Source organism: Aedes albopictus, chromosome 1 (assembly GCF_035046485.1).
Source record: "Aedes albopictus strain Foshan chromosome 1, AalbF5, whole genome shotgun sequence".
Taxonomy (NCBI): Eukaryota; Metazoa; Arthropoda; class Insecta; order Diptera; family Culicidae; genus Aedes; species Aedes albopictus.
The window spans coordinates 81678388-81697915 of NC_085136.1; the positions used below are offsets into that span (position 1 = coordinate 81678388).

The 19528-nt window shown below is 41.3% G+C and overlaps 1 protein-coding gene across 1 annotated transcript in view; it reads right to left on the bottom strand.

Moving 5' to 3' along the window:
* The window catches only part of LOC109407380 (uncharacterized), a 136361-nt gene that overhangs the window by 109851 nt on the left and 6982 nt on the right, over positions 1 to 19528 (bottom strand). Inside the window, exons 2-6 of the mRNA XM_062844906.1 lie at positions 16858 to 16925; positions 15459 to 16646; positions 15186 to 15398; positions 14928 to 15126; positions 14413 to 14861 (exon numbers count right to left, since the gene is read on the bottom strand). Coding sequence (XP_062700890.1) covers positions 14413 to 14861; positions 14928 to 15126; positions 15186 to 15398; positions 15459 to 16646; positions 16858 to 16925 — 2117 coding nt within the window. The remainder of the gene's footprint in view (positions 1 to 14412; positions 14862 to 14927; positions 15127 to 15185; positions 15399 to 15458; positions 16647 to 16857; positions 16926 to 19528) is intronic.

Here is a 19528-nt window from a genome sequence, read left to right on the forward strand (position 1 = left end):
AGAGAGAGGATCTTCAACAATTACTTCCGAATTACTTCAATAATTGCCTTTAGTATTTCTTCCGGGATTCCTTCAGAAGTTGCTTCCGAGATTTTTTAGGCATTTTTTCAGAGATTCCTTCAGGAATTCCTTCCGAATTTCTTCAACAATTCCTTCCAGGATTCCTTTAGGAATTCCTTCCGGCATTCCTTCAGGATTTCCTTCCGAGATTCGTTCAGGAATTCCTCCCGGAATTCCTTCAGGGATTCCTTCCGGGATTTCTTCAGAAATTCCTTCCGCAAACCCGGAAGGATGGCTTGGGAAAATTGTGGAAATGGAATTTCTGAAGGAGTCCAGTGAGGAATTTCTGGAGGAAATCCTGGAGAAATTCTTGGAGCAATTCCTGGAGAAATTTCTGAAGAAAATTCTGGAGAAGCTGGAACTCTTGGAAAAATCCCAGAAGTAATTCCTGAAGGAATCCCAGAAGGAATTCCAGTATTTAACTCGGGAGGAACTCCTGAAAGAATACTAGAAGGGACTTCTGGATGAATTCCGAAACTCCTGGAGAAATTTCGGACCTTGATGATCCTTGGAAGGGACTCCTAAAGGCATCCCAAGAGGAACTCCTGGAGGAATCCTAAAAGAAAGTACTGGATAAATCCCGCAGGGAACTGCAGGATAATTGCCGGATGGGAGTCCTGAAGGAACCTCGAGCGAACTCCTGAAGAAATCCAAGAAGGAACTCCTGGTTGAATCCTGGGAAGAATTCCTGGAGGAATCTCGGAAGGAGCACCTGGAGGAATCTCAGAAGGAACTCCTGGAGGAACCTCGGAAGGAAATCATGGAGAAATCTCAAAAGGAACTCCTTGAGGAATCTCAGAAGAAACACCTGGAAGCATCTCGGAAGGAATTCCTGGAGGAATTAAGGACGAGGCTCCTGGATGAGTCCTGGAAGGAATTCCTGGAGGCATCTCGGAAGGATTTTTTGCAGGGATTCAGAAAGGAACTCTAGGAGAAATCCCAGAAGAAACTCTTGAAGGAATCACCGAACGAACTCCTGGAGATACCCCAGAAAGGAATCTTGGAGGAATCCCAGGAGGAACTCCTGGAGAAACATCCGAAGGGACTTCTGAAGGATCTCCTGGAGGAATCTCGGAAGGAAATCCTGAAGGAATGCAAGAAAGAACTCCTGGAACAATCCCGGGAGAAATTCCTGGAGATACCTTGAAGGAGACTTCTAGAGGACGCTCAGAAAGAACTCCTGGACTAATCCTGGACGAAACTCCTGGACGAATCCTGGAAGAAACTCCTGAAGGAATCCCAAAAGGAACTCCTGGAGGAATCCCGGAAGGATCTCCTGAATTTCGGAAGGAACTCCTGGATGAATCCCGGAAGGAACATTTACGGGATTCTCCGATAGAACTCCTGGAGGAACCCCGGAATCCTATAGAATGAACTACTGGATGAATCCCGGAAGGAATACTGGAGAATTGCCGGATGGAACTCCTGGAGGAACCTCAGAAGGGACTCCTGAAGGAACCCCAGAACAAAATCCTGAAGAAAACCCCGAAGGAATCCCGGAACGAATTCCTGGAACGAATTTCTGAAGGATTCCTGTTAAGAATTTCTCAAGGATTCCTGGGAGGAATTCCTGAAGGAATCCCGAGAGGAATTCCTGAAGGATTCCCGGAACGAATTCCCGAAAGAATCCTTGATGGAATTCCTGATGGATTCCAGGGAGAAATTATTGAAGGAATCTCTGGAAGAATTCTTGAAGGATTTTCGGAAGGAATCCCGGAACGAATTCCTGAAAGAATACTGGAAGGAATTCCAGAAGGATTCCTTGGAAGAATTCCTGGATGAATCCCGGGAAGAGTTCCAGAAGGAATCTCGAAAGGAATTCCTGAAGGAATTTCGGAAGGAATTTCTGAAGGAATGCCGGAAGGAATTCCTGAAGGAATCCCGGAAATTAATTCTGTATGAAATTGTTGAAAAAATTCGGAAGGAATTTCTGAAGCAATCCCGGATGGAATTCCTGAATGAATTTTGGAAGGAATCCCTGAAGAAATCGCGGAAAGGAATACTGGAAGGAATTGTTGAAGATATTCGGAATGAATTACTGCGAGGAATTCCTGAAGGAATCTTGGATGAAATTCCTGAAGCATTTCTGGGAAGAATTCCTGATGGAATCCCGCTAGAAATTCCTGAAGGAATCTTGAAAGAAATTGCTGAAGGATTCTTGGAAAGAATTCCTGAAAGAATCTCGAAAGGAATCCTGGAAGGAAATTTTGAAGGAATCCCTGAAGGAAATTTTGAAGGAATAGCTGAAGGAGTTTCTGAAGGAATCCCGGGAGGAATTCCTGAAGGAAGCACGTAAGGAATTCCTGAAAGAATCCCAGAAGGAAAACCAGAAGGAATCTCGGAAAGACTTCCTGAAGGAATCTTGGAAGGAATACCTGAAGGATTCCCGGAGGAATTCCTGAAGGATTCCTGGGAGGAATTCCTGAAGGATTCCTGGGAGGAATTCCTGAAGGATTCCTGGGAACAATTCCTGATGGAATCCCGGTAGGAATTCCTGAAGGAATCTTGAAAGGAATTGCTGAAGGATTCTCGGAAGGAATTAATGAAAGAATCCCGGAAAGGAATTGCTGAATGATTCTCGGAAAGAATTCCTGAAAGAATCTCGGAAGGAATCCTGGAAGAAAACTTTGAAGGAATCCCTGAAGGAAATTTTGAAGGAATAGCTGAAGGAGTTTCTGAAGGAATCCCAGGAGGAATTCCTGAAGGAATCACGGAAGGAATTCCTGAAGGAATCCCAGATGGAAAACTTGAAGGAATCTTGGAAGGTATCCCGGAAGGAATTCGTGAAGATATCTCGGAAGGAATTCCTGATGGTATCCCGGAAGGAATTCCTGAAGGAATATGGAATCATGGAAAGAATTCCTGAAGGAATCTCGGAAGGAATTTCTGAAGGAATGCCGGAAGGAATTCCTGAAGAAATCCCGGAAATGAATACTGAATGGAATTGTTGAAGAAATTCGGGAGATTTTCTGAAGCAATCCCGGATGGAATTCCTGAATGAATCTCGGAAGGAATTCCTGAAGGAATCTCGGAACGTATTTTCGAAGGATTTCCTGAAGGTATCTCGGAAGGAATTCCTGAAGGAATCCCGGAAAGTAATACTGGAAGGAATTGTTGAAGATATTCGGAACGAATTCCTGGGAGGAATTTCTGTAAGATTCTTGGGAAGAATTCCTGAAGAAATCACGGGAGGAATTCCTGAAGGAACCTTGGAAGGAATTCCTAAAGGAATCCCGGAACGAATTCCTGAAGGAATCCTGGAAGGAGTTTCTGAAGGATTCTTGGGAAGAAATCTTGATGGAGTCCTGGTAGGAATTCCTGAAGGAATCTCGAAAGGAATTGCTGAAGGATTCTCGGAAGGAATTCCTGAAAAAATCCCGGAAAGGAATACTGGAAGAAATTGTTGAAGAAATTCGGAAGAAAATCCTGAAAGAATCTGGGAAGGAATCCTGAAAGGAAATATTGAAGGAATCTCTGAAGGAAATTTTGAAGGAATCCCTGAAGGAGTTTCTGAAAGAATCCCGGGAGAAATTTCTGAAGGCATTACGGAAGGAATTCTTGGAAGGAATTCCAGAAGGAAAATCTGAAGGAATCTTGAAAAGAATTCCTGAAGGAATTCTTGAAGATCGGAAGGAATTCCTGAAGGTATCCCGGAAGAAATTCCTGGAGGATTTTTTTATGGAATCACGGAAAGAATTCCTGAAGGAATGCCGGAAAAAATTCCTGAAGTAATCCCGGAAATTAAAACTGGATGGGATTGTTTAAGAAATTCTAAAGGAATTCCTGAAAGAATCTCGGAAGGAATCCTGGAAGGAAATTTTGAAGGAACCCTTGAATGAGTTTCTGAAGGAATTCCTGAAGGAATCACGGAAGGAATTCTTGGAAGGAATCCCAGAAGGAAAATCTGAAGGAATCTCGAAAAGAACTCCTGAAGAAATCTCGGAAGGAATTCTTGAAGGTATCCCGGAGGGAATTCCTGAAGGAATTCTTTATGGAATCACGGAAAGAATTCCTGAAGGAATGCCGGGAAGAATTCCTGAAGCAATCCCGGAAATGAATACTGGATGGGATTGTTGAAGAAATTCGGAAGGAATTCCTGAAGGAATCGCGGAAGGGATTCCTGAAGGAATCACAGAAGGAATCTCGGAAAGAATATGAAGGAATCCCTGAAGGAGTTTCTTAAGGAATCCCGGGAGGAATTTCCGGAGGAACCGTGGTAGAAATTCCTGGAAGAATCCTGGGAGGAAAAATCCGGGAAAAATCCTGGGTAGAATTCCTGAAGGAATCTCGGGAGAACTTCCTGGAGGAATCTCGAGTTGAATTCTTTGAAGATTCCCAGGAGGAAATCCTGGAAGGACTTCATGGAATTTCGGAGGGAAAATTTAAAGGAATCCCAGAAGAATGTCTTGGAAAAATTTTGGAAAGAATCCTGGGAGGATTTCTTGGAAGAATCTCATGGAATACCGGAGGGATCACCTAGAGGAATCCCGGAAGGATGCCTTGGGAAAATCTTGGAAACAATAACTGGAGTTATCCTGGGTAGAATTCCTGTAGGAATGCGGAATTTATCGAGATATCCGGGAATGAGGTCCTGGGGGAATTTTGGAAGGCAGTCCTGGAAAAAGCGCGGAAGAGTCTACTGAAGAAATCAAGGAAAAAAACACATTAGATTCCCGTATGTATTTGCTGGAAAAATACCGAAAGGAAATCCTTGACGAATCCGGTAAGAAACTCTGCTAAATCAGGGAAGGATCCACTAGATGAAACTCGGAAAAATGTTTTTGTTCTTCACTGCAGAAACCCGGAATTTCTGAAGAAACCCCGGAAGGAGCCCAGGAACGAACTGCAGGAGGAATTCTTTAAATATTCCCTGAAGAATGATTTGGTAATATTATTTTCGAAGTTCTTTCTAGATGAGAACCCGTAGAAAACCTGAAAGATTTCTGATTGAGAATTTAACCATAAAATTAGATCTTCCTTCTGACGTAAACATAGCCCACTAATCATAAAATACGGTAAAAAGAAGAAATCAATGTTTTGGTACGTCTCTGTCGTTTCTGCCGTTCTGCATTTTTCCAGATTTTTGGAAAAAAGTTCGTTTTAGTACAATGCCGTTGACGCCGTTGCGCACTCATTGTGAGCAACTGCACGGAGCTCCATACATTGGAAATTTGCCGTTCCGTTCCGTTCCGTTTTGCCGTTGTCATTGTGTTTGAGGCTTAAGACGGACACGTTTGGAAAATAAGCTAATAAGCCATTAATTGTATTAAACGATGGTTATTGCCGTTTGTTTTCGGTAGATCAATCATAATAGAATCCAAATTTGGTTTTGAATCTCTTAACGAAACATTTTTTTACAAATTGAATTCAATTTTGTAAATTGGAACAGAACAGGAGCCTCCGTACCATGATAAACGCCTAACAGTATGCAATGCTCTGGTATTTAATTTCAAGCTGTTAAAATTTTGTGAAAATTCCAATATAATGAATTATTATACAAAAAATCAATATGATGTGCTTAACACGGCTTATCCAATCATTTTTGTACTCCTTAGATTTCAATTTGTGAATAATGTGTGGGTTTAGTGTGGTTCTCATGATGCTATCAAAATAAATCCAACACTGTCCGTCCTACCCACCCTCAATGCGGTCCTTCTTACCCCAACACAACCCAAAACATTCATTCCACCTTCGTTTTCTATAATTCATGAAATTTACCTGAATCTTGTTTTGTATAGAATCGGAAGAGTTTAAAACAACTGGAAAACACAAAATAAAATGCGAAAACTTGGCAATTCAATGTTAAAGCTTATTATACGGTACCGTAAAACGAGGTATCATCGATCAGCGGGGTAACTTTGATCGGCTTAGCCGATGAAATGATCCAACAGTCAATTTTTATTGAATCTGTTTTTGCTCACCAATGGTTTTCCGTAATTTGTTACTGTTTAGCTACCAAGTGATATGAAACTCATGGAAATCGACTCAATGAACATAGAAATAAATCGATTTTTTTCTCAATTGTGTCTCGTAACGCATTGAGATACATTCTGAAGCATTCATGTTCTGTCATGAAATCTAGATACATTTGAGGTTCGAAATCATTGTATTAACTAAACATGACATGTCAGAGTTAAATTTCATCAACAAAACTTGTATGAAAGTGCTTCTTTTCAATTTAATAGACGATTAGTCTTCCTAAGTAATTGCCTACCTTTAGGCGTTATTCTTGGTTTATAGGATTTTAATCCTAAAATAACTTAAAAAGTAGATAAGCTGTAAGAATTTGGACGACATATTCTAAATCAGGGACCTCGAATTTAGTTAATGAGGGTGTTTTCAACACAAACGAACATTGTTTACTGACATGATCAATGTTACCCCATATCAACAAAATAAAAAATTTGATTGAAAAGCTTGTTTAAAAATGTTTTAAAGTTTGAACATACTTTTAAAAGTAGTCTAACACAAACCAAGATTGCCAGTACTGCTTTTAAAAGTATAAAACATGTAACGTTTGCTTCTTCAAGAGAACTACTAAAGAAAGATCGTAAATTTTGATCAATGTTACCCCGATTTACGGTATTTATGAAAAATATATATTTTTACGGTACATTAACATATGATTATATACTACGCATAATAAGTTTCCTTTATTTAAGTTGTTTTCGAAATTTTTTATACAAATTTTTAACACAACAGTTCTATCTTTCTATCTATTTGAAATTACATGCGCATTGCTTACTTTAAAGCGTTTATCGGTGTATGGAGATTTCTGTCTCAATTTACAAAAATAATTCCAATTCATAAAAACACGCTTCATTAAGAGATTCAAGGCCAGATTTGGAATCGACTATGATCGATTTACCGAAAATAAGTGGCCATTTATTGAAAATATAGTCAGAACGTTGATGTAGAGCAGATTGTTTATGGGACATGTTTCTGCAATGGAATTACATACGTTTAGGCGTTTATTGGTGTAATCCTGTTCCAATTTACAGAATTGATTCCATTTCGTCAAGCTACGCTTTGTTAAGAGGTTCAAAACCAGATTTAGATTCTATTATGATTGCTTTACCAAGAACAAGTGGCAATGCATTGGAAAAGACAATCAAACCTTTGGCTCTGCTTGATCCAGACAACATTGAGATTTGTAAGAAAAACCTACAAATGTTATTTTAAAAAGCTGTGAGCATTCGAAAGCGCCTAAATATATGCAAGTTCTAATCAACATAACAATTTAACACCCCAAGTTTCCCATGCAAACGTTGGTCATAAACTGTGAAGCCCCGTTCCAATATTTTTCAAAAATCCCTTCACTATGGCACTTCTAGGGTCCCAAACCCCTGTTCTTTTTTTAACCCATAACACAAACTAGTGTTGAAAAAATGATCGATGGGAAGTCTGCTCGCTTGTATGATGACTGTTTCTCTGTATCACTTTTTTTTAATAATCGATGAAATAATCGAAACAAATAATCGATTATCGGAATAATCGAGTAAGGCGCTACTCGATTAAAATTTAATCGATTAATTGAACGATTAATCGATTAGTTGGGATAATCGATTAATTTGCGACATCACTAGTTACTACACGGATTAATGCAAAAATTCCTTCAAATCTTTCTCTTTACATTTTCTCAACAATTCCACCAGAATTTCTCCAGGGATACCTTTATAAACTTTCAGGAATTCATTAACGAACTTTTTTGAAATATTTCCTATAAATTTCTACAAAAAATCATGGAGCAGTATTTTCTAAAAAAACGCCTTGACATTCTTTCTGAAATACTTTCAGTTGATTATTGTTCACGATGTTTATTAAGAAATTTGTCAAGAATTTTCACTTAACACATTTCAAGGTTTTCTTTTCGGAACTGAGCCAAGGCTTGTTCAGATGTCAGGAATTCTTCCAGGAATTTGTTTAGAAAATTATCCTTCTTTTCTACAAGAATTCGATTAGAAATTTCTTCAGAAACCCACCTAGATATTTCCTCAGGAATATTTACTGAAAAGTTATTGTCCAGACCGAACAAGAAAATATAATACAAGTAATGTTTCAAGAGGGCAATTCTGAGATCCTCTGAAGCTTACTTACCTTACCGATCAGGTGGCCTCTGCTGTACATAGTAGCCGCCTCCATTCCACTCGGTCCATGGCTGTTTGTCTCCAGTTCCGCACTCTGCGTAGGGTCCGCAGATCGTCCTCCATTTGGTCGACAGGAATGGGAACACTCACTTGGAAAGTGTTACACTCACTTGCTATTTTCTCATCTCAGAAGCATGCTATCAAAAACAGTGCATGGAGCACTTTTACCTTGTGGTTTTATTTCAAACTTTCCCAAATAAAGTAAGGGTCGCACAAGCATACCAAAGTCGTGACAGAGCGTTGAAGGCAACTCTCCACGAGGTGAGTGTAATTTGCATTCACCTCGCGGAGACTCGTCTTCATAGCCCTCTCACGACTTTGGTATGCGTGTACGATCCTTGATGTGTTCGGCAAAGTTTTAGATAAAACCACAAGGTAAAAGTGCTCCATACACTGTTTTTTGATAGCACGTTTCTGAACTGAGAAAATACCAAGTGAATGTAACTCTTTCCAAGTGAGTGTTCCCATCCCTGTGGTCGACCCACCTAGCTCGCTGCGCTCCACGTCTTCTTCTACCGGTCGGATGATTCTCGAGAACCATTTTAGTCGGGTTGCTATCCGACATCCTGATGACGTGACCCGCCCACCGTAGCCTCCCGATTTTCGCGGTATGGATGAGCAGATCGTAGTTCATTCGGGCTGCAAAACGGTGAGTCGATAAGGAGAGCGTCCAACATAGCTCTGGTCCTTACAAGTTCCTACCCCATGCTTCCACGGGTCAAGCGATGACAAAGACCGCCAGTTAAGAGTTGTGTGCTTAGCCTGGGCACTGTTGTCCTTCTGACTTCAGCTAGATTGAGGAGGTACGACCCGAGCGTCTGTTCACCAAGAAGGTGCGGCTCAAACAGCGTCTGTTCTGGCATCCAGCGGCTGAGTAAGAAACGCTGCACCACGCCCAGCTAGATCCAAGGTGGTAGCCCCATCAGTGTGGTCGTCCTAGTGTTGGTTGGGACGTTAAACAGAACTGGCGTAGGCCCAATAAGCCACCCATAAAAATCCCCATTGCGAATAACATAGGAGAAAATACGACTCGATACAATCGGAAAAGCCTCTGAAGTTACCTAAAATCCTTTGAAACCTCCAGAAACGTCTTGAAACCCCTTGAAACGTTTTGAAACGCCTTTGAAACCCCCATGAAATCTGCGTGGAATACACCTTAGGATCTGAAACCCCCTCAAAACTGTCTGCAACCAGTGAAACGCATTGCAACGCCTTGAAACAACCTGAAACGCAATAAATCTTTCAAGAAACCTTCGTAAAAATTCACAAGAGAGCCCATGAAGCCCCCTAAAAGCCCCCATAAACCTCCTGAAACTTCCTGATCGCATTGAAACGCTTTGAATTGTTTTAAAACGATTTATAACGCCTCTGAAAACCCCATGAAATTCACCTGAAAACCTGTGAAACCACCTGAAACGCCTTGAAACGCTTTAAAATGCCTTGAAATCTCAATGAAGCTTGGGTGAAATTCAACTGAGAGATTCTGAAGCACCCTAAAATACCACTGAGTGCTTCAGAAACGCATTGAAACGCGTTGAAACGATTTGTAACGTCTTTGACACCACAATGAATTCTCCGTGAAATTCTCCCAAGCGCCTCTGAAGCCCCCTAAAACCACTCTAAAACCTTCTGAAACGCCCGGAAATACCTAGAAACACCTTGAAAAGCTTTGAAACTCCTCTTAAACTCATGAAACCTCTGTGACATTCTCCTGAGAGCCATTGAAGTCCCATAAACCCCCTACACCTTTTGAAACGCCCTAACGCATCGGAATGTCTTGAAACTCTTCGGAGTGCCTCTGAAACCCCAACGAAATTCCCGCAAAATTTACCGAGATCATCTGAAGCTCCCTAAGACCTCCCTGAAACCTCCTGAAATTTCCTGAAACACCTTAAAACGCCATGAAATGCTTTAAAACGCCCCTGAAACTGTCATGAAACTTCAACGAAATCTTCTCAAATGTTCTGAAATGTATTGAAACGCCTTGAAAAGCTATGACACGTCTCTGAAGGTTCCTTGAGAGGCACTGAAACGCTGCTCCCAGAAACCTCCGTGATACTCAACTGCGAGCCTTTTAAGCCCCCTAAATTCTCTCTGAAAGCACCTGAAACGCCTCTGAAACCCCCATGAAATCTATGTGAAACTCACCTGTAATTTGAAGACCTTGAGTAACCAGCTTTCATTGTCCATGACAGCACTGCATTAAAACGCTGCTTTGGTAATGTTTGCTTAACCTTCTCCGTGCATTAGCTGGATCGCACCTCATTGACATAGAGAACTTCTTGGAGTCTTGAATCAGCTATTAAACTGTGTGATGATATTGTTTTTGGTTTGGTTTTTATTTCTGTGTATTTTAACTAAAGCTAATTCTACACTTGTTTTTGGGTTTTGTAAAATAAATCTTTAAGATCCGCAAAACCTACACTCCAATTGATACCAATGTAGACTCATTAAATCTTCGATCTCAGTATTTGGAACTCCACTCATTTGCATATCTGAATTGGAAATAAGTTCTTAGGATCAAACAAACGTGTATTAAACCGCCATGAATGGTTGATCTCTTTAACCCCTTGGAGCCGGAGGGGTCATATATGACCCCAACATAGAATCGGCTGTACAAATTCACCCATTCGATAAAATAGAATAATGTCTTCGGCAAAATTGCTGCTATTTTAGTCCTCTATTAGGGAAAATTGTATTTGCTGCTTCATTGACAAACTAGAACATCATGAAAACCATGGAATTTGGAAAATTAAATAATTGACATACTAGTTGATCTAAAAGCCCACATCCAAGTGGGATACGCTTATATGTATTCATTTAACCTTTGTCAAAAATATCAAAAGGTATTTTATATTCTGGGATGTTCAAGGTGTTCCAAACTATCCTATAGTGAAGTCCTTCAAATCTACAAGAATAATGTGATTAGCATTGCATGACCAACTGGGGTCCGTGAAGCTCTTGACATCTACAGTGTCATATATAGACACTATAGGGATATTCCAGGTAAGCCAAACTACCTTGGAGTTCAGAACCTCAGGTCTACACTCGTAACAAGAGCCATATCTGTATTACTGAGTAATGTTGCATAACCAACCACAGATACTGGAGTAATCTGGAGTCTACTAGCTTATTACAATCCTTTGGGATATTCAGGATATTCAAACTGTTCTATAATAAAGCCCTTAATATCTACAAGAACAATTTTATGTATTTTCGCCATAAATAATAGTGTTGCATAATCTGCTGGGATCCGCGGAGCTCTTGAAATCTCAAATGTCATTTAGAGACACTACAGGGATATTCCAGGTCAGCCAAGCTACCTTGGAGTTCAGGACCTTAGCTCTGCACTCGTAACAACAGCCATATCTGCTATACTGCTATATTTTGTGGAGCCTCGTAGCCGTGCGGTTAGGGTTCCCAAGCTTATAACCGCACCATGCTATGGGGTGAGGGTTCGATTCCCGCTGCGGGCGTTGAAACTTTTCGTGAGAATAGTTTCTTCCCCGTTTCCACTGGTGCATGCTCCGTTGTCCGTTGTCTAATGTTAAGTTCAAAATAGTTTGTACAGCCGAAAGCTGAAGACGTCTTTTATACTGATAACGTTGCAGATTTATCCGTCGCTACTGGACCAATCTGAACTCTACTTGCTTTTTATAAACCTTTGGGACATTCAGGGCTGTCCAAACTGTTCTATAATGAAGTCCTTCAAACCTACAAGAAAAACTTCACGTGTTTTCACCATAAATAATAGCATAGCATAATTTGCTGAGATCCGTGAAGCTCTTGAAACCTCAAATGTCATTTTGAGACACTTTGGGAATGTTCCAGGTCAGCCAAACTATCGTAGAGTTCAGAACTCCGGTTCTACACTCGTAACATCAGCTATATCTGACATACGGAGTAACGGTTTATAATCAATCGCGGTGACTGGACCAACCTGAAGTCTACTATATATTATTATGAGCCTTTGGGACATTGAGTGTCGTCCAAACTGTCCTATAGTTAAGCTCTTGATAGTTACAGTAGTTATTCTCATAATAAACATTAAACTGTAATATGTGATCGCCCTGGCATATCATGAGTCATTTCAAGATAGTTTTGAGGTATTCCAGATTAACAACACTACTCCGCAGACCATAGCTTCAGGTCTACACTTGCGATAATAGCTTTTGCCACTACGTTAAGTTATAATCCACTGTACTTACCAAAGTATTTGGAGGAACAATAAGCGTTGTTATATATTTTTGGGATATTATGGGTTACCTTAATGTTAAGAAGCTTAGTTGATAAAAAAAAAACATTGTGACATGAGGCGATTTCGTTTTAGCTTTATATTATGAAAGAAGTTTCCGTTACACCCGTAGACTTTAGGATCTATAATAGGGTGGCCCACACTTACATGAAAATCAAAAATTTCGAAAAATACCAAGTCTTACCTCCTAAATCAGTTGTTTTGGACTCCCAGAAGCTACGTTCAAAATTTGAGTCAAATTGATTAAGCCTAAGGGGGCGCTCAAAACGCTTGGAGTTTGTATGGGAAAACTTGGCCAAATGTATGCAGAAATTTGAAGTTTTCGAATTTTGCCGCTAGGTGGCGCTGTAAGCGTTCAATAAATAAACCCTTTGGTATTATTGTAGGTGACTATATGCCAAACAACTTTGTCGAAGACCGCGAAGTGATCCGACGGCTGTGAAAAAAGTTATACCCTAGGCAAAGTGAGGCAAAGTATTGAGATTTCATTATTGATATTATTCCTTTACATGTATTGGAAAAACAACAATAAAGTTTATCCTCACTTTACCTATGGTATAACTTTTTTCACAGACGATGGGTCACTTTGCGGTCTTGGACAAAGTTGTTTGGCATATAGTCACCTACAATAATACCAAAGGGTTTACTTATTGAACGCTTACAGCGCCACCTAGCGGCAAAATTCAAAAACTTAAAATATCTGCATACATTTGGCCAAGTTTTCCCATACAAACTTCAAGCGTTTTGAGCGCCCCCTTAGGCTCAACCGATTTTGCTCAAATTTTGAACGTAGCTTCTGGGAGTCCAAAACAACTGATTTTGGAGGTAAGACTTGGCATTTTTCGAAATTTTTGTTTTTCATATAAGTGTGGGCCACCTTAATCTATACTCAAGAACAGTTTGGATGACCTAGGATATCCCGACTGATATTATACTGTCTATTGAGCTTTCAGAAGACTTACTGGACATGATAGATTACAAATCGTAGCTTTATATACTGAAAGAAGTTACCGTTACACCCGTAGACTTTAGGATCTAAACTCAAGAACAGTTTGGATGACCTAGGATACCCCGACTGATATGATACTGTCTATTGAACTTTGAAAAGACTCACTGGACATGGTAGATTACAAATCGTAGCCTTGTATAATGAAAGAAATTACCATTACACCCGTAGATTTTAGGATCTAAACTCAAGAACAGTTTGGATGACGTAGGATATCGCTACTGATCTTATACTGTCTATTGAACTTTCAGAAGTCTTATATACTGAAAGAAGTTACTGTTACACCCGTGGACTTTAGGATCTAAACTCAAAAATAGTTTGGATGACCTAAGATATCCAGAAAAAATATTCTACATGATATTTTATCCTTTTTATTCTGTTGAGCACGATAACACCAGAAAAACGTAGAAAAAGTTCCATAATAACGCTTGGAAAAAATCCGGCTTCAAAGGGTTAATCGTTCTAGTAAACCTCTGATTATTTGACGTTCTCAGAGTTATCATAATTTCTTGAAAAATTGAAATACCCATCAATGTCAATAGCGAAAGCAAGCAACTCATTTTTTTTCGGATATTCAGAAACTTCATAGAAACATAGATCCTGCAAAGCGCCTTACATTCAATCACAAGTGCGGTGGGTGTCGTTTCTCGCATTTTCAGTGTCACAAACCAACCACGCATTCACTCGCACAGAAAACACATCACAGGCAGAGCACGAAAAGAGTGTAGTTGTGCATCGGCATCAAGTGACCGAGAAGGAAGGTAGATCAACAGGAACAGAATCAGCAGTTTAGAAGACGCACGCAGTGTTTGGATATCTTAGACACTCAACAACAGACAGGGAAGTTTTCAGTACACCCAAGTAAAGGAAAACACAGTAATGAGGGAGTGAGTGAGTGAGTGAAAGGAAAGGTGTAAAGGTGCGATAGTGGAAACTCAACTCACCGTTTTCCATGGCAACTTTGGCCTTGTAGCCGCCGTAGTGGTTGGAGTAGTCGGACACGAACCGCAACGCCAGCAGCGGTCCCTTGGTCGTGTGCCGGAGCAGTTTGAGCTTGGAGCTCCAGTCGCCGCAGACTTTGCGCGGGACACGGCCGGTGTAGAGATCCGGCGGTGGAAGCCGTGGGTTGTAGCTGGGATCCTCCGGCTGGAGGATGAGGTTTGGGGTTTTGCTGGTGAAGGTCGACATCAGGCGATCGGCTAGGTCGAGCTTGGAGGGCAGAAAGCTTGATTTGCGGCGGCGTACGTAGTTGTAGCGACTTGTGCTGTGCCGCGGATTGCGCGTCTGGAAGAGCGGCGGTACTCCGCCGAAGGCAAAGCGGGAAGGTTGCTTGATGTAGGCGGCGGACATGTTGGCCGGTGGCTCCAGGATCTGGAGATAGTCGTAAGTGCACCTGGGGATGGAGAGAGTGAATAAATAAGTCAAAGTTTGAATTGAGAGGGATTCGTCGAAAACCTACAGTGGTTCATTTTCAAGAACTAGTTCCTCGAAGTCTACCACTATCCGATAGCCGGGAGGGGCAGTGATCATTGTCAGGCAGTTTACGTTGTCCGGATAAGGCCTCGGAAACCCCGGACTCCAGATGGTTGCCTTTGGGCGATCCATCGTCAGGGAGATCGTTTTGTTGCAATCGTCGTGCCAGGTCTTCTCTAGTGGCTCTGTTGGAAACATGGAAATGAGATGGGCTTGGAGGAGTCTTAATACGTGGAGTACAAACCTTCAACAGCTAGCCTCTCACAGAGAAAAAAGTTCCGCGTATCGCAGTCCCGATCGTTCCACATGTACGACTGTGCCAGAGGACTTACGCTCGATGAAATCCCCGGAGGCGTCTGGAACTGGCGTCGAATCTCCACACAGTCCTGTCCGCTCAAGCCGTCATCGTTCGGTTGTCGATTGTAGTTCTCCTGCTGGATCCAACCGGGAAACCAATCTGAAAAATAACGAAGCTAGTTAGTGAGAAGCTCCCATCCCCACCAGACAAGGATCTTACTGGAATACGTAAAGGGCAGATTGTCGCTCCACCGGAAGTCTCCTTCCAGCATCCTATCCGATGCCCCAATCCAGTAGGCATTTCCGTCCCGGTAGCCAGGACTTTTGAGCAAAAGCTGATCGACCAGTTTCTGGTCCGCGACCGATCGAATCGAGGCCAGATGACCTCCCTGGTGGTTGCACTCCCGTTCGGCCTCCATCCAGCTGAGCCTTTCGGCCTCAAACGGGGCGATACAGAACTGATTACTTGCGATCCATCCGAAGGCACATTGTGAAATGACATTCTCGATCGGATGCGAACTGTATTCGATGAGTAGCGATGGCACTGATTTCCTAATACTGCTACTACTACTACTGCTTTCGTTTGTCTCTGCTACGGCTTCCAAGGCCGCCAGCAGTGGGTTCTTGTTGACTTGAATCACTATGCTATTATCACTGGATAGCAACGTATACTCCGCTGCTCTACTGTAGCTATCTACGCATTGTACCCACCGATTTTGCGGCAGTTCAAAGACTTCAACACGAAGTCCTCCGAAGCACTGGGGCGTTAATCCTCCGCCCTGAATCGCACCCAAATCTACCTGCTCCCTAACCACCACACTAGAATTGACAGACTCCCCTGCACCATTAGTCACCAGTCGTAGCCGCACCCGGTTCCCGTACGGCAGATGTATCTTGAAGCGGCAGTCCAGACCTCGCAAAGGCCTCAGTAGCACCGAACTGTTCCTATCACTTAGCGTTACATTGTAACAGTAATCCACTAGTCTAAAGTTAAAACTAAACACCGCCCGATTGTGCACCGCCAGGCTGGTGTTGCGATGCCTCTGAAAGTAGAACGTCCGTTCGTGTTTGGGCAGTTCTTCGAGTTTCCCGCACAAAACTCCCGGCTGCATGTCAAAGCGGCGTTCGCCGTTAACCGCACCTTCACTACCACCACCACCAAACCATCCATCTGCACTACCGCCAGAGATGGAGTCACTAAATTTGAGATAGCCACCGTCGGTACGGCAGGGTATATTGAGCCTCGTTAGTTGTACCACCAGTCCCGGTGGCAATTGCTGTTGTTGCTGTTGCTGCTGCTGCAGGTCCTCCAATCGCGAGGGGAAGCCTATTCTACAGTCGTCGTACTCCGCAGGCAGCTTTCCGGAGTCAAGAGATCCCGAGGTTTCCTTAAGTAGTAAGTTACATTCTGTGCAGGAAAAGATTAAGATTAAGACGTTTTAAAGAATGATCGAAAGCTGGTTGAAAACTGGATGTAGTGTTTCGACGAACACTTTGGAACTGACAAGTGCTCAACTACTCCAATATATTTCAAGGAATCAAGTAACCTCAATTCAATGTTAGACCACGTCCAATGGTAATGTAATACCCATTCCCCACTTAATGCCATCGATACTCACCTTTTAAAAGCACCATTGTGTAAATCAGTTCGTTAACAATATGGCTGGTCATTGTACGATATAATATCCTGCAAAAGAAACACAGAGAAGAACCAGAAGAAGAAAACTAGGGTAAGCAACAATGAAAATATTTTTTCACACAAGTTTCCCTGTTCTATGAGGAAAACTAATTTCAAACAACAGCACTTTTGCGCTAGCCGATTCCGTCTCCGCCGGGACGGGACGGGCGAGTGAGAGTTTGTCTCATGTTTTCAAAACTCCATTTGGAACAAAGGGGATAACTTTTTTCTTCCCAGCCAACCAACGAACGAACGACGCCACGCTCCGATGCGATGCGATGCGATACGATGAGGGTTGTTGGAAGTGTCATTTCCCGTGCCGGTTTATCACACGGACTTCTGGATATCAATATGCCCGCCCGCCCTGCTTTCCCTACCTTCTGTCCTTTATAGTATTTGGAAAAGTTTTGTCTTCCTTACTTGAAATCTGAAAGTCAGTTGGGAGAATCAGTGAGAAATGCGTTAAAGCCATATTATTCAGAAATTGTTGACGTAAAGAAACAAATTCACATTGTTGCCCTTTCCTGACATTTACCAGATTTGCTGGTTAGTCAGAAACATACTGAATACTTGCAATTTGAAGGTACATAATGTTGTTAATTTGCAAATTGAGAGTTGTTATTGAGACAAAAAAAAAACGCGTTCTGGTGGGATTCGAACCCACGACTCTGTGCTTCCTTGACGGAAGCTTTAACCAATTAAACCACAGAACAGGTAATGATTCTGCAGAAATAGAAAGCCAAACTGAATTTGATCCCACACCATGAACACTCCTTTTTTCCTTTTTTTTTGGCGTGGGCTCGGAATCTGGTTTCTATTCCGCAGAATCATTATCTGATCTGTGGTTAAGTTGGTTGAAGCGCCGGTCTAGCGGACACGCAGTCATTGGTTCAAAACCCATCAGAATACGATTATTTTACAAATACATCTCTCAATGTATCAATCGGCTACATTCTGTGCCTTCTAATTATTATGAGTTTTAAGTACCCCCTCATAATGTTTTAACATTCTGAAAAAAGAATCTCACACAGCTCTGATTCTCACAAAGTTTTCTCCCCATACTTCCTCTATTAGATTCTCAAGAGTTCAGAATAAAGTGACGTGCTCCTGTTAACGATATAAAAGCGCGTAGTCCACAAGTCAACGCATGGAACCGACAAAAAGATAATGCCACGCACGGCGTCATAAGTAACTACAAGTGTTCGGTCACTCGAGGATTAACTTAGATATTTGACTAGCTATAGCTCCATTTCTCATGCGATTATTCTACAAAATCTCGCATGGATTACTGAATAAATATCTCTATGAATTTCTTCACACATCCTTCATCAATATCTTCAGAAATTCTCTGAGAGATTCCTACAAAAAATTCTCGAAGAATTAATTTAAAAAAATTGTCGATGGATAGGGAATAATTAAAAAAAGTTGCCAGAAATACCTTCGGAGATTTCTCTGAGAAATCCTTCTGGAACTCTTCCAGGGAAATGATTTAGAAAATTTATAGCTTCCTTTTGAATTTTTACCGAAGTTTTTCAAAAAATTTCCAAGCAAGCAATTCTAGAATTCCTTTATAAAACCTCCATAGGATTGTAATCTTCCAGGAATTTCATTTAGAAAGTCTTCCACAGATTCCTTCAATTTCCTTCAGAATTTGCTCCACTGTTTCCTCCAGAAAGTTCTCCAAGAATATCTCTAGAAGAGCTTCCATGGGTTTCCTCAGAAATTCGTCCATTAATTCTTGTTGAAATCCATAGTAGAATTATTTCAATGGGAGCGAATCTGGTGTGATAGTTAGAACACTTTACTATCACGCCGAGGACCTGGGATCGAATCCCACTCCCGACAAACTTGCAAAATGTGAGTTCTTCCTTCGGAAGGGATGTAAAGCGTGGGTCCCGAGATGAACTAGCCTAGGGCTAAAAATCTCGTTAATACAGGTTAAAAAAATATTTCAGGAAGTTATAACGGATTCTTTCAGAAATGCTTTCAGCGGTTTATTCGGAAAATCGTAAGTTTAGAATTTTCTCCAAGGATTTCATCAGAAAATTTTCCACATACTTCTTCAAAAATCCTTCCATAGTTTCCTTAAGAAATTACTCCAGGAACCGAGGTTTCCTTCAGAAACTCTTCCAACGGTTTCTTTAGATCCCTTCTTCCAGGGATTCAAGAACTTCTCCTAGAATTTTTTTGAGGTAGATTTTCATGAGTTCCTTCTGAAACTGTTTGAGAAATTCTTCGAGACAGCCATTCGAAAAATCCATCGGGTATTCTACAGGGATTCCTTCAGAAACTCTTTCATACATTTTTCCAGTCCAGTTTTTTTTTGTTGAAGAATTCTGGACATTCCCTTTTGAATTTCTGCATGAATGTGTCCAAGAATTCCAGAATTCAAATAGAGATTTTTTCAGGATTTCTTCCAGAAATTTATCCGACACTTCCTCTAAGGAAAACTTGAGGAAAGTCATGACGGATTATTCAAAGAATTTATTCTGTAAAAGTTTCTAGGATTTTCTACAGGAATTTCTTAAGATATATCTTAAAAGATTTTAAGGATCTTTAAATCTCGTTGTTTCTAAAGATGCTCAGAAATGTCTTTAGAAATACATCAAGAG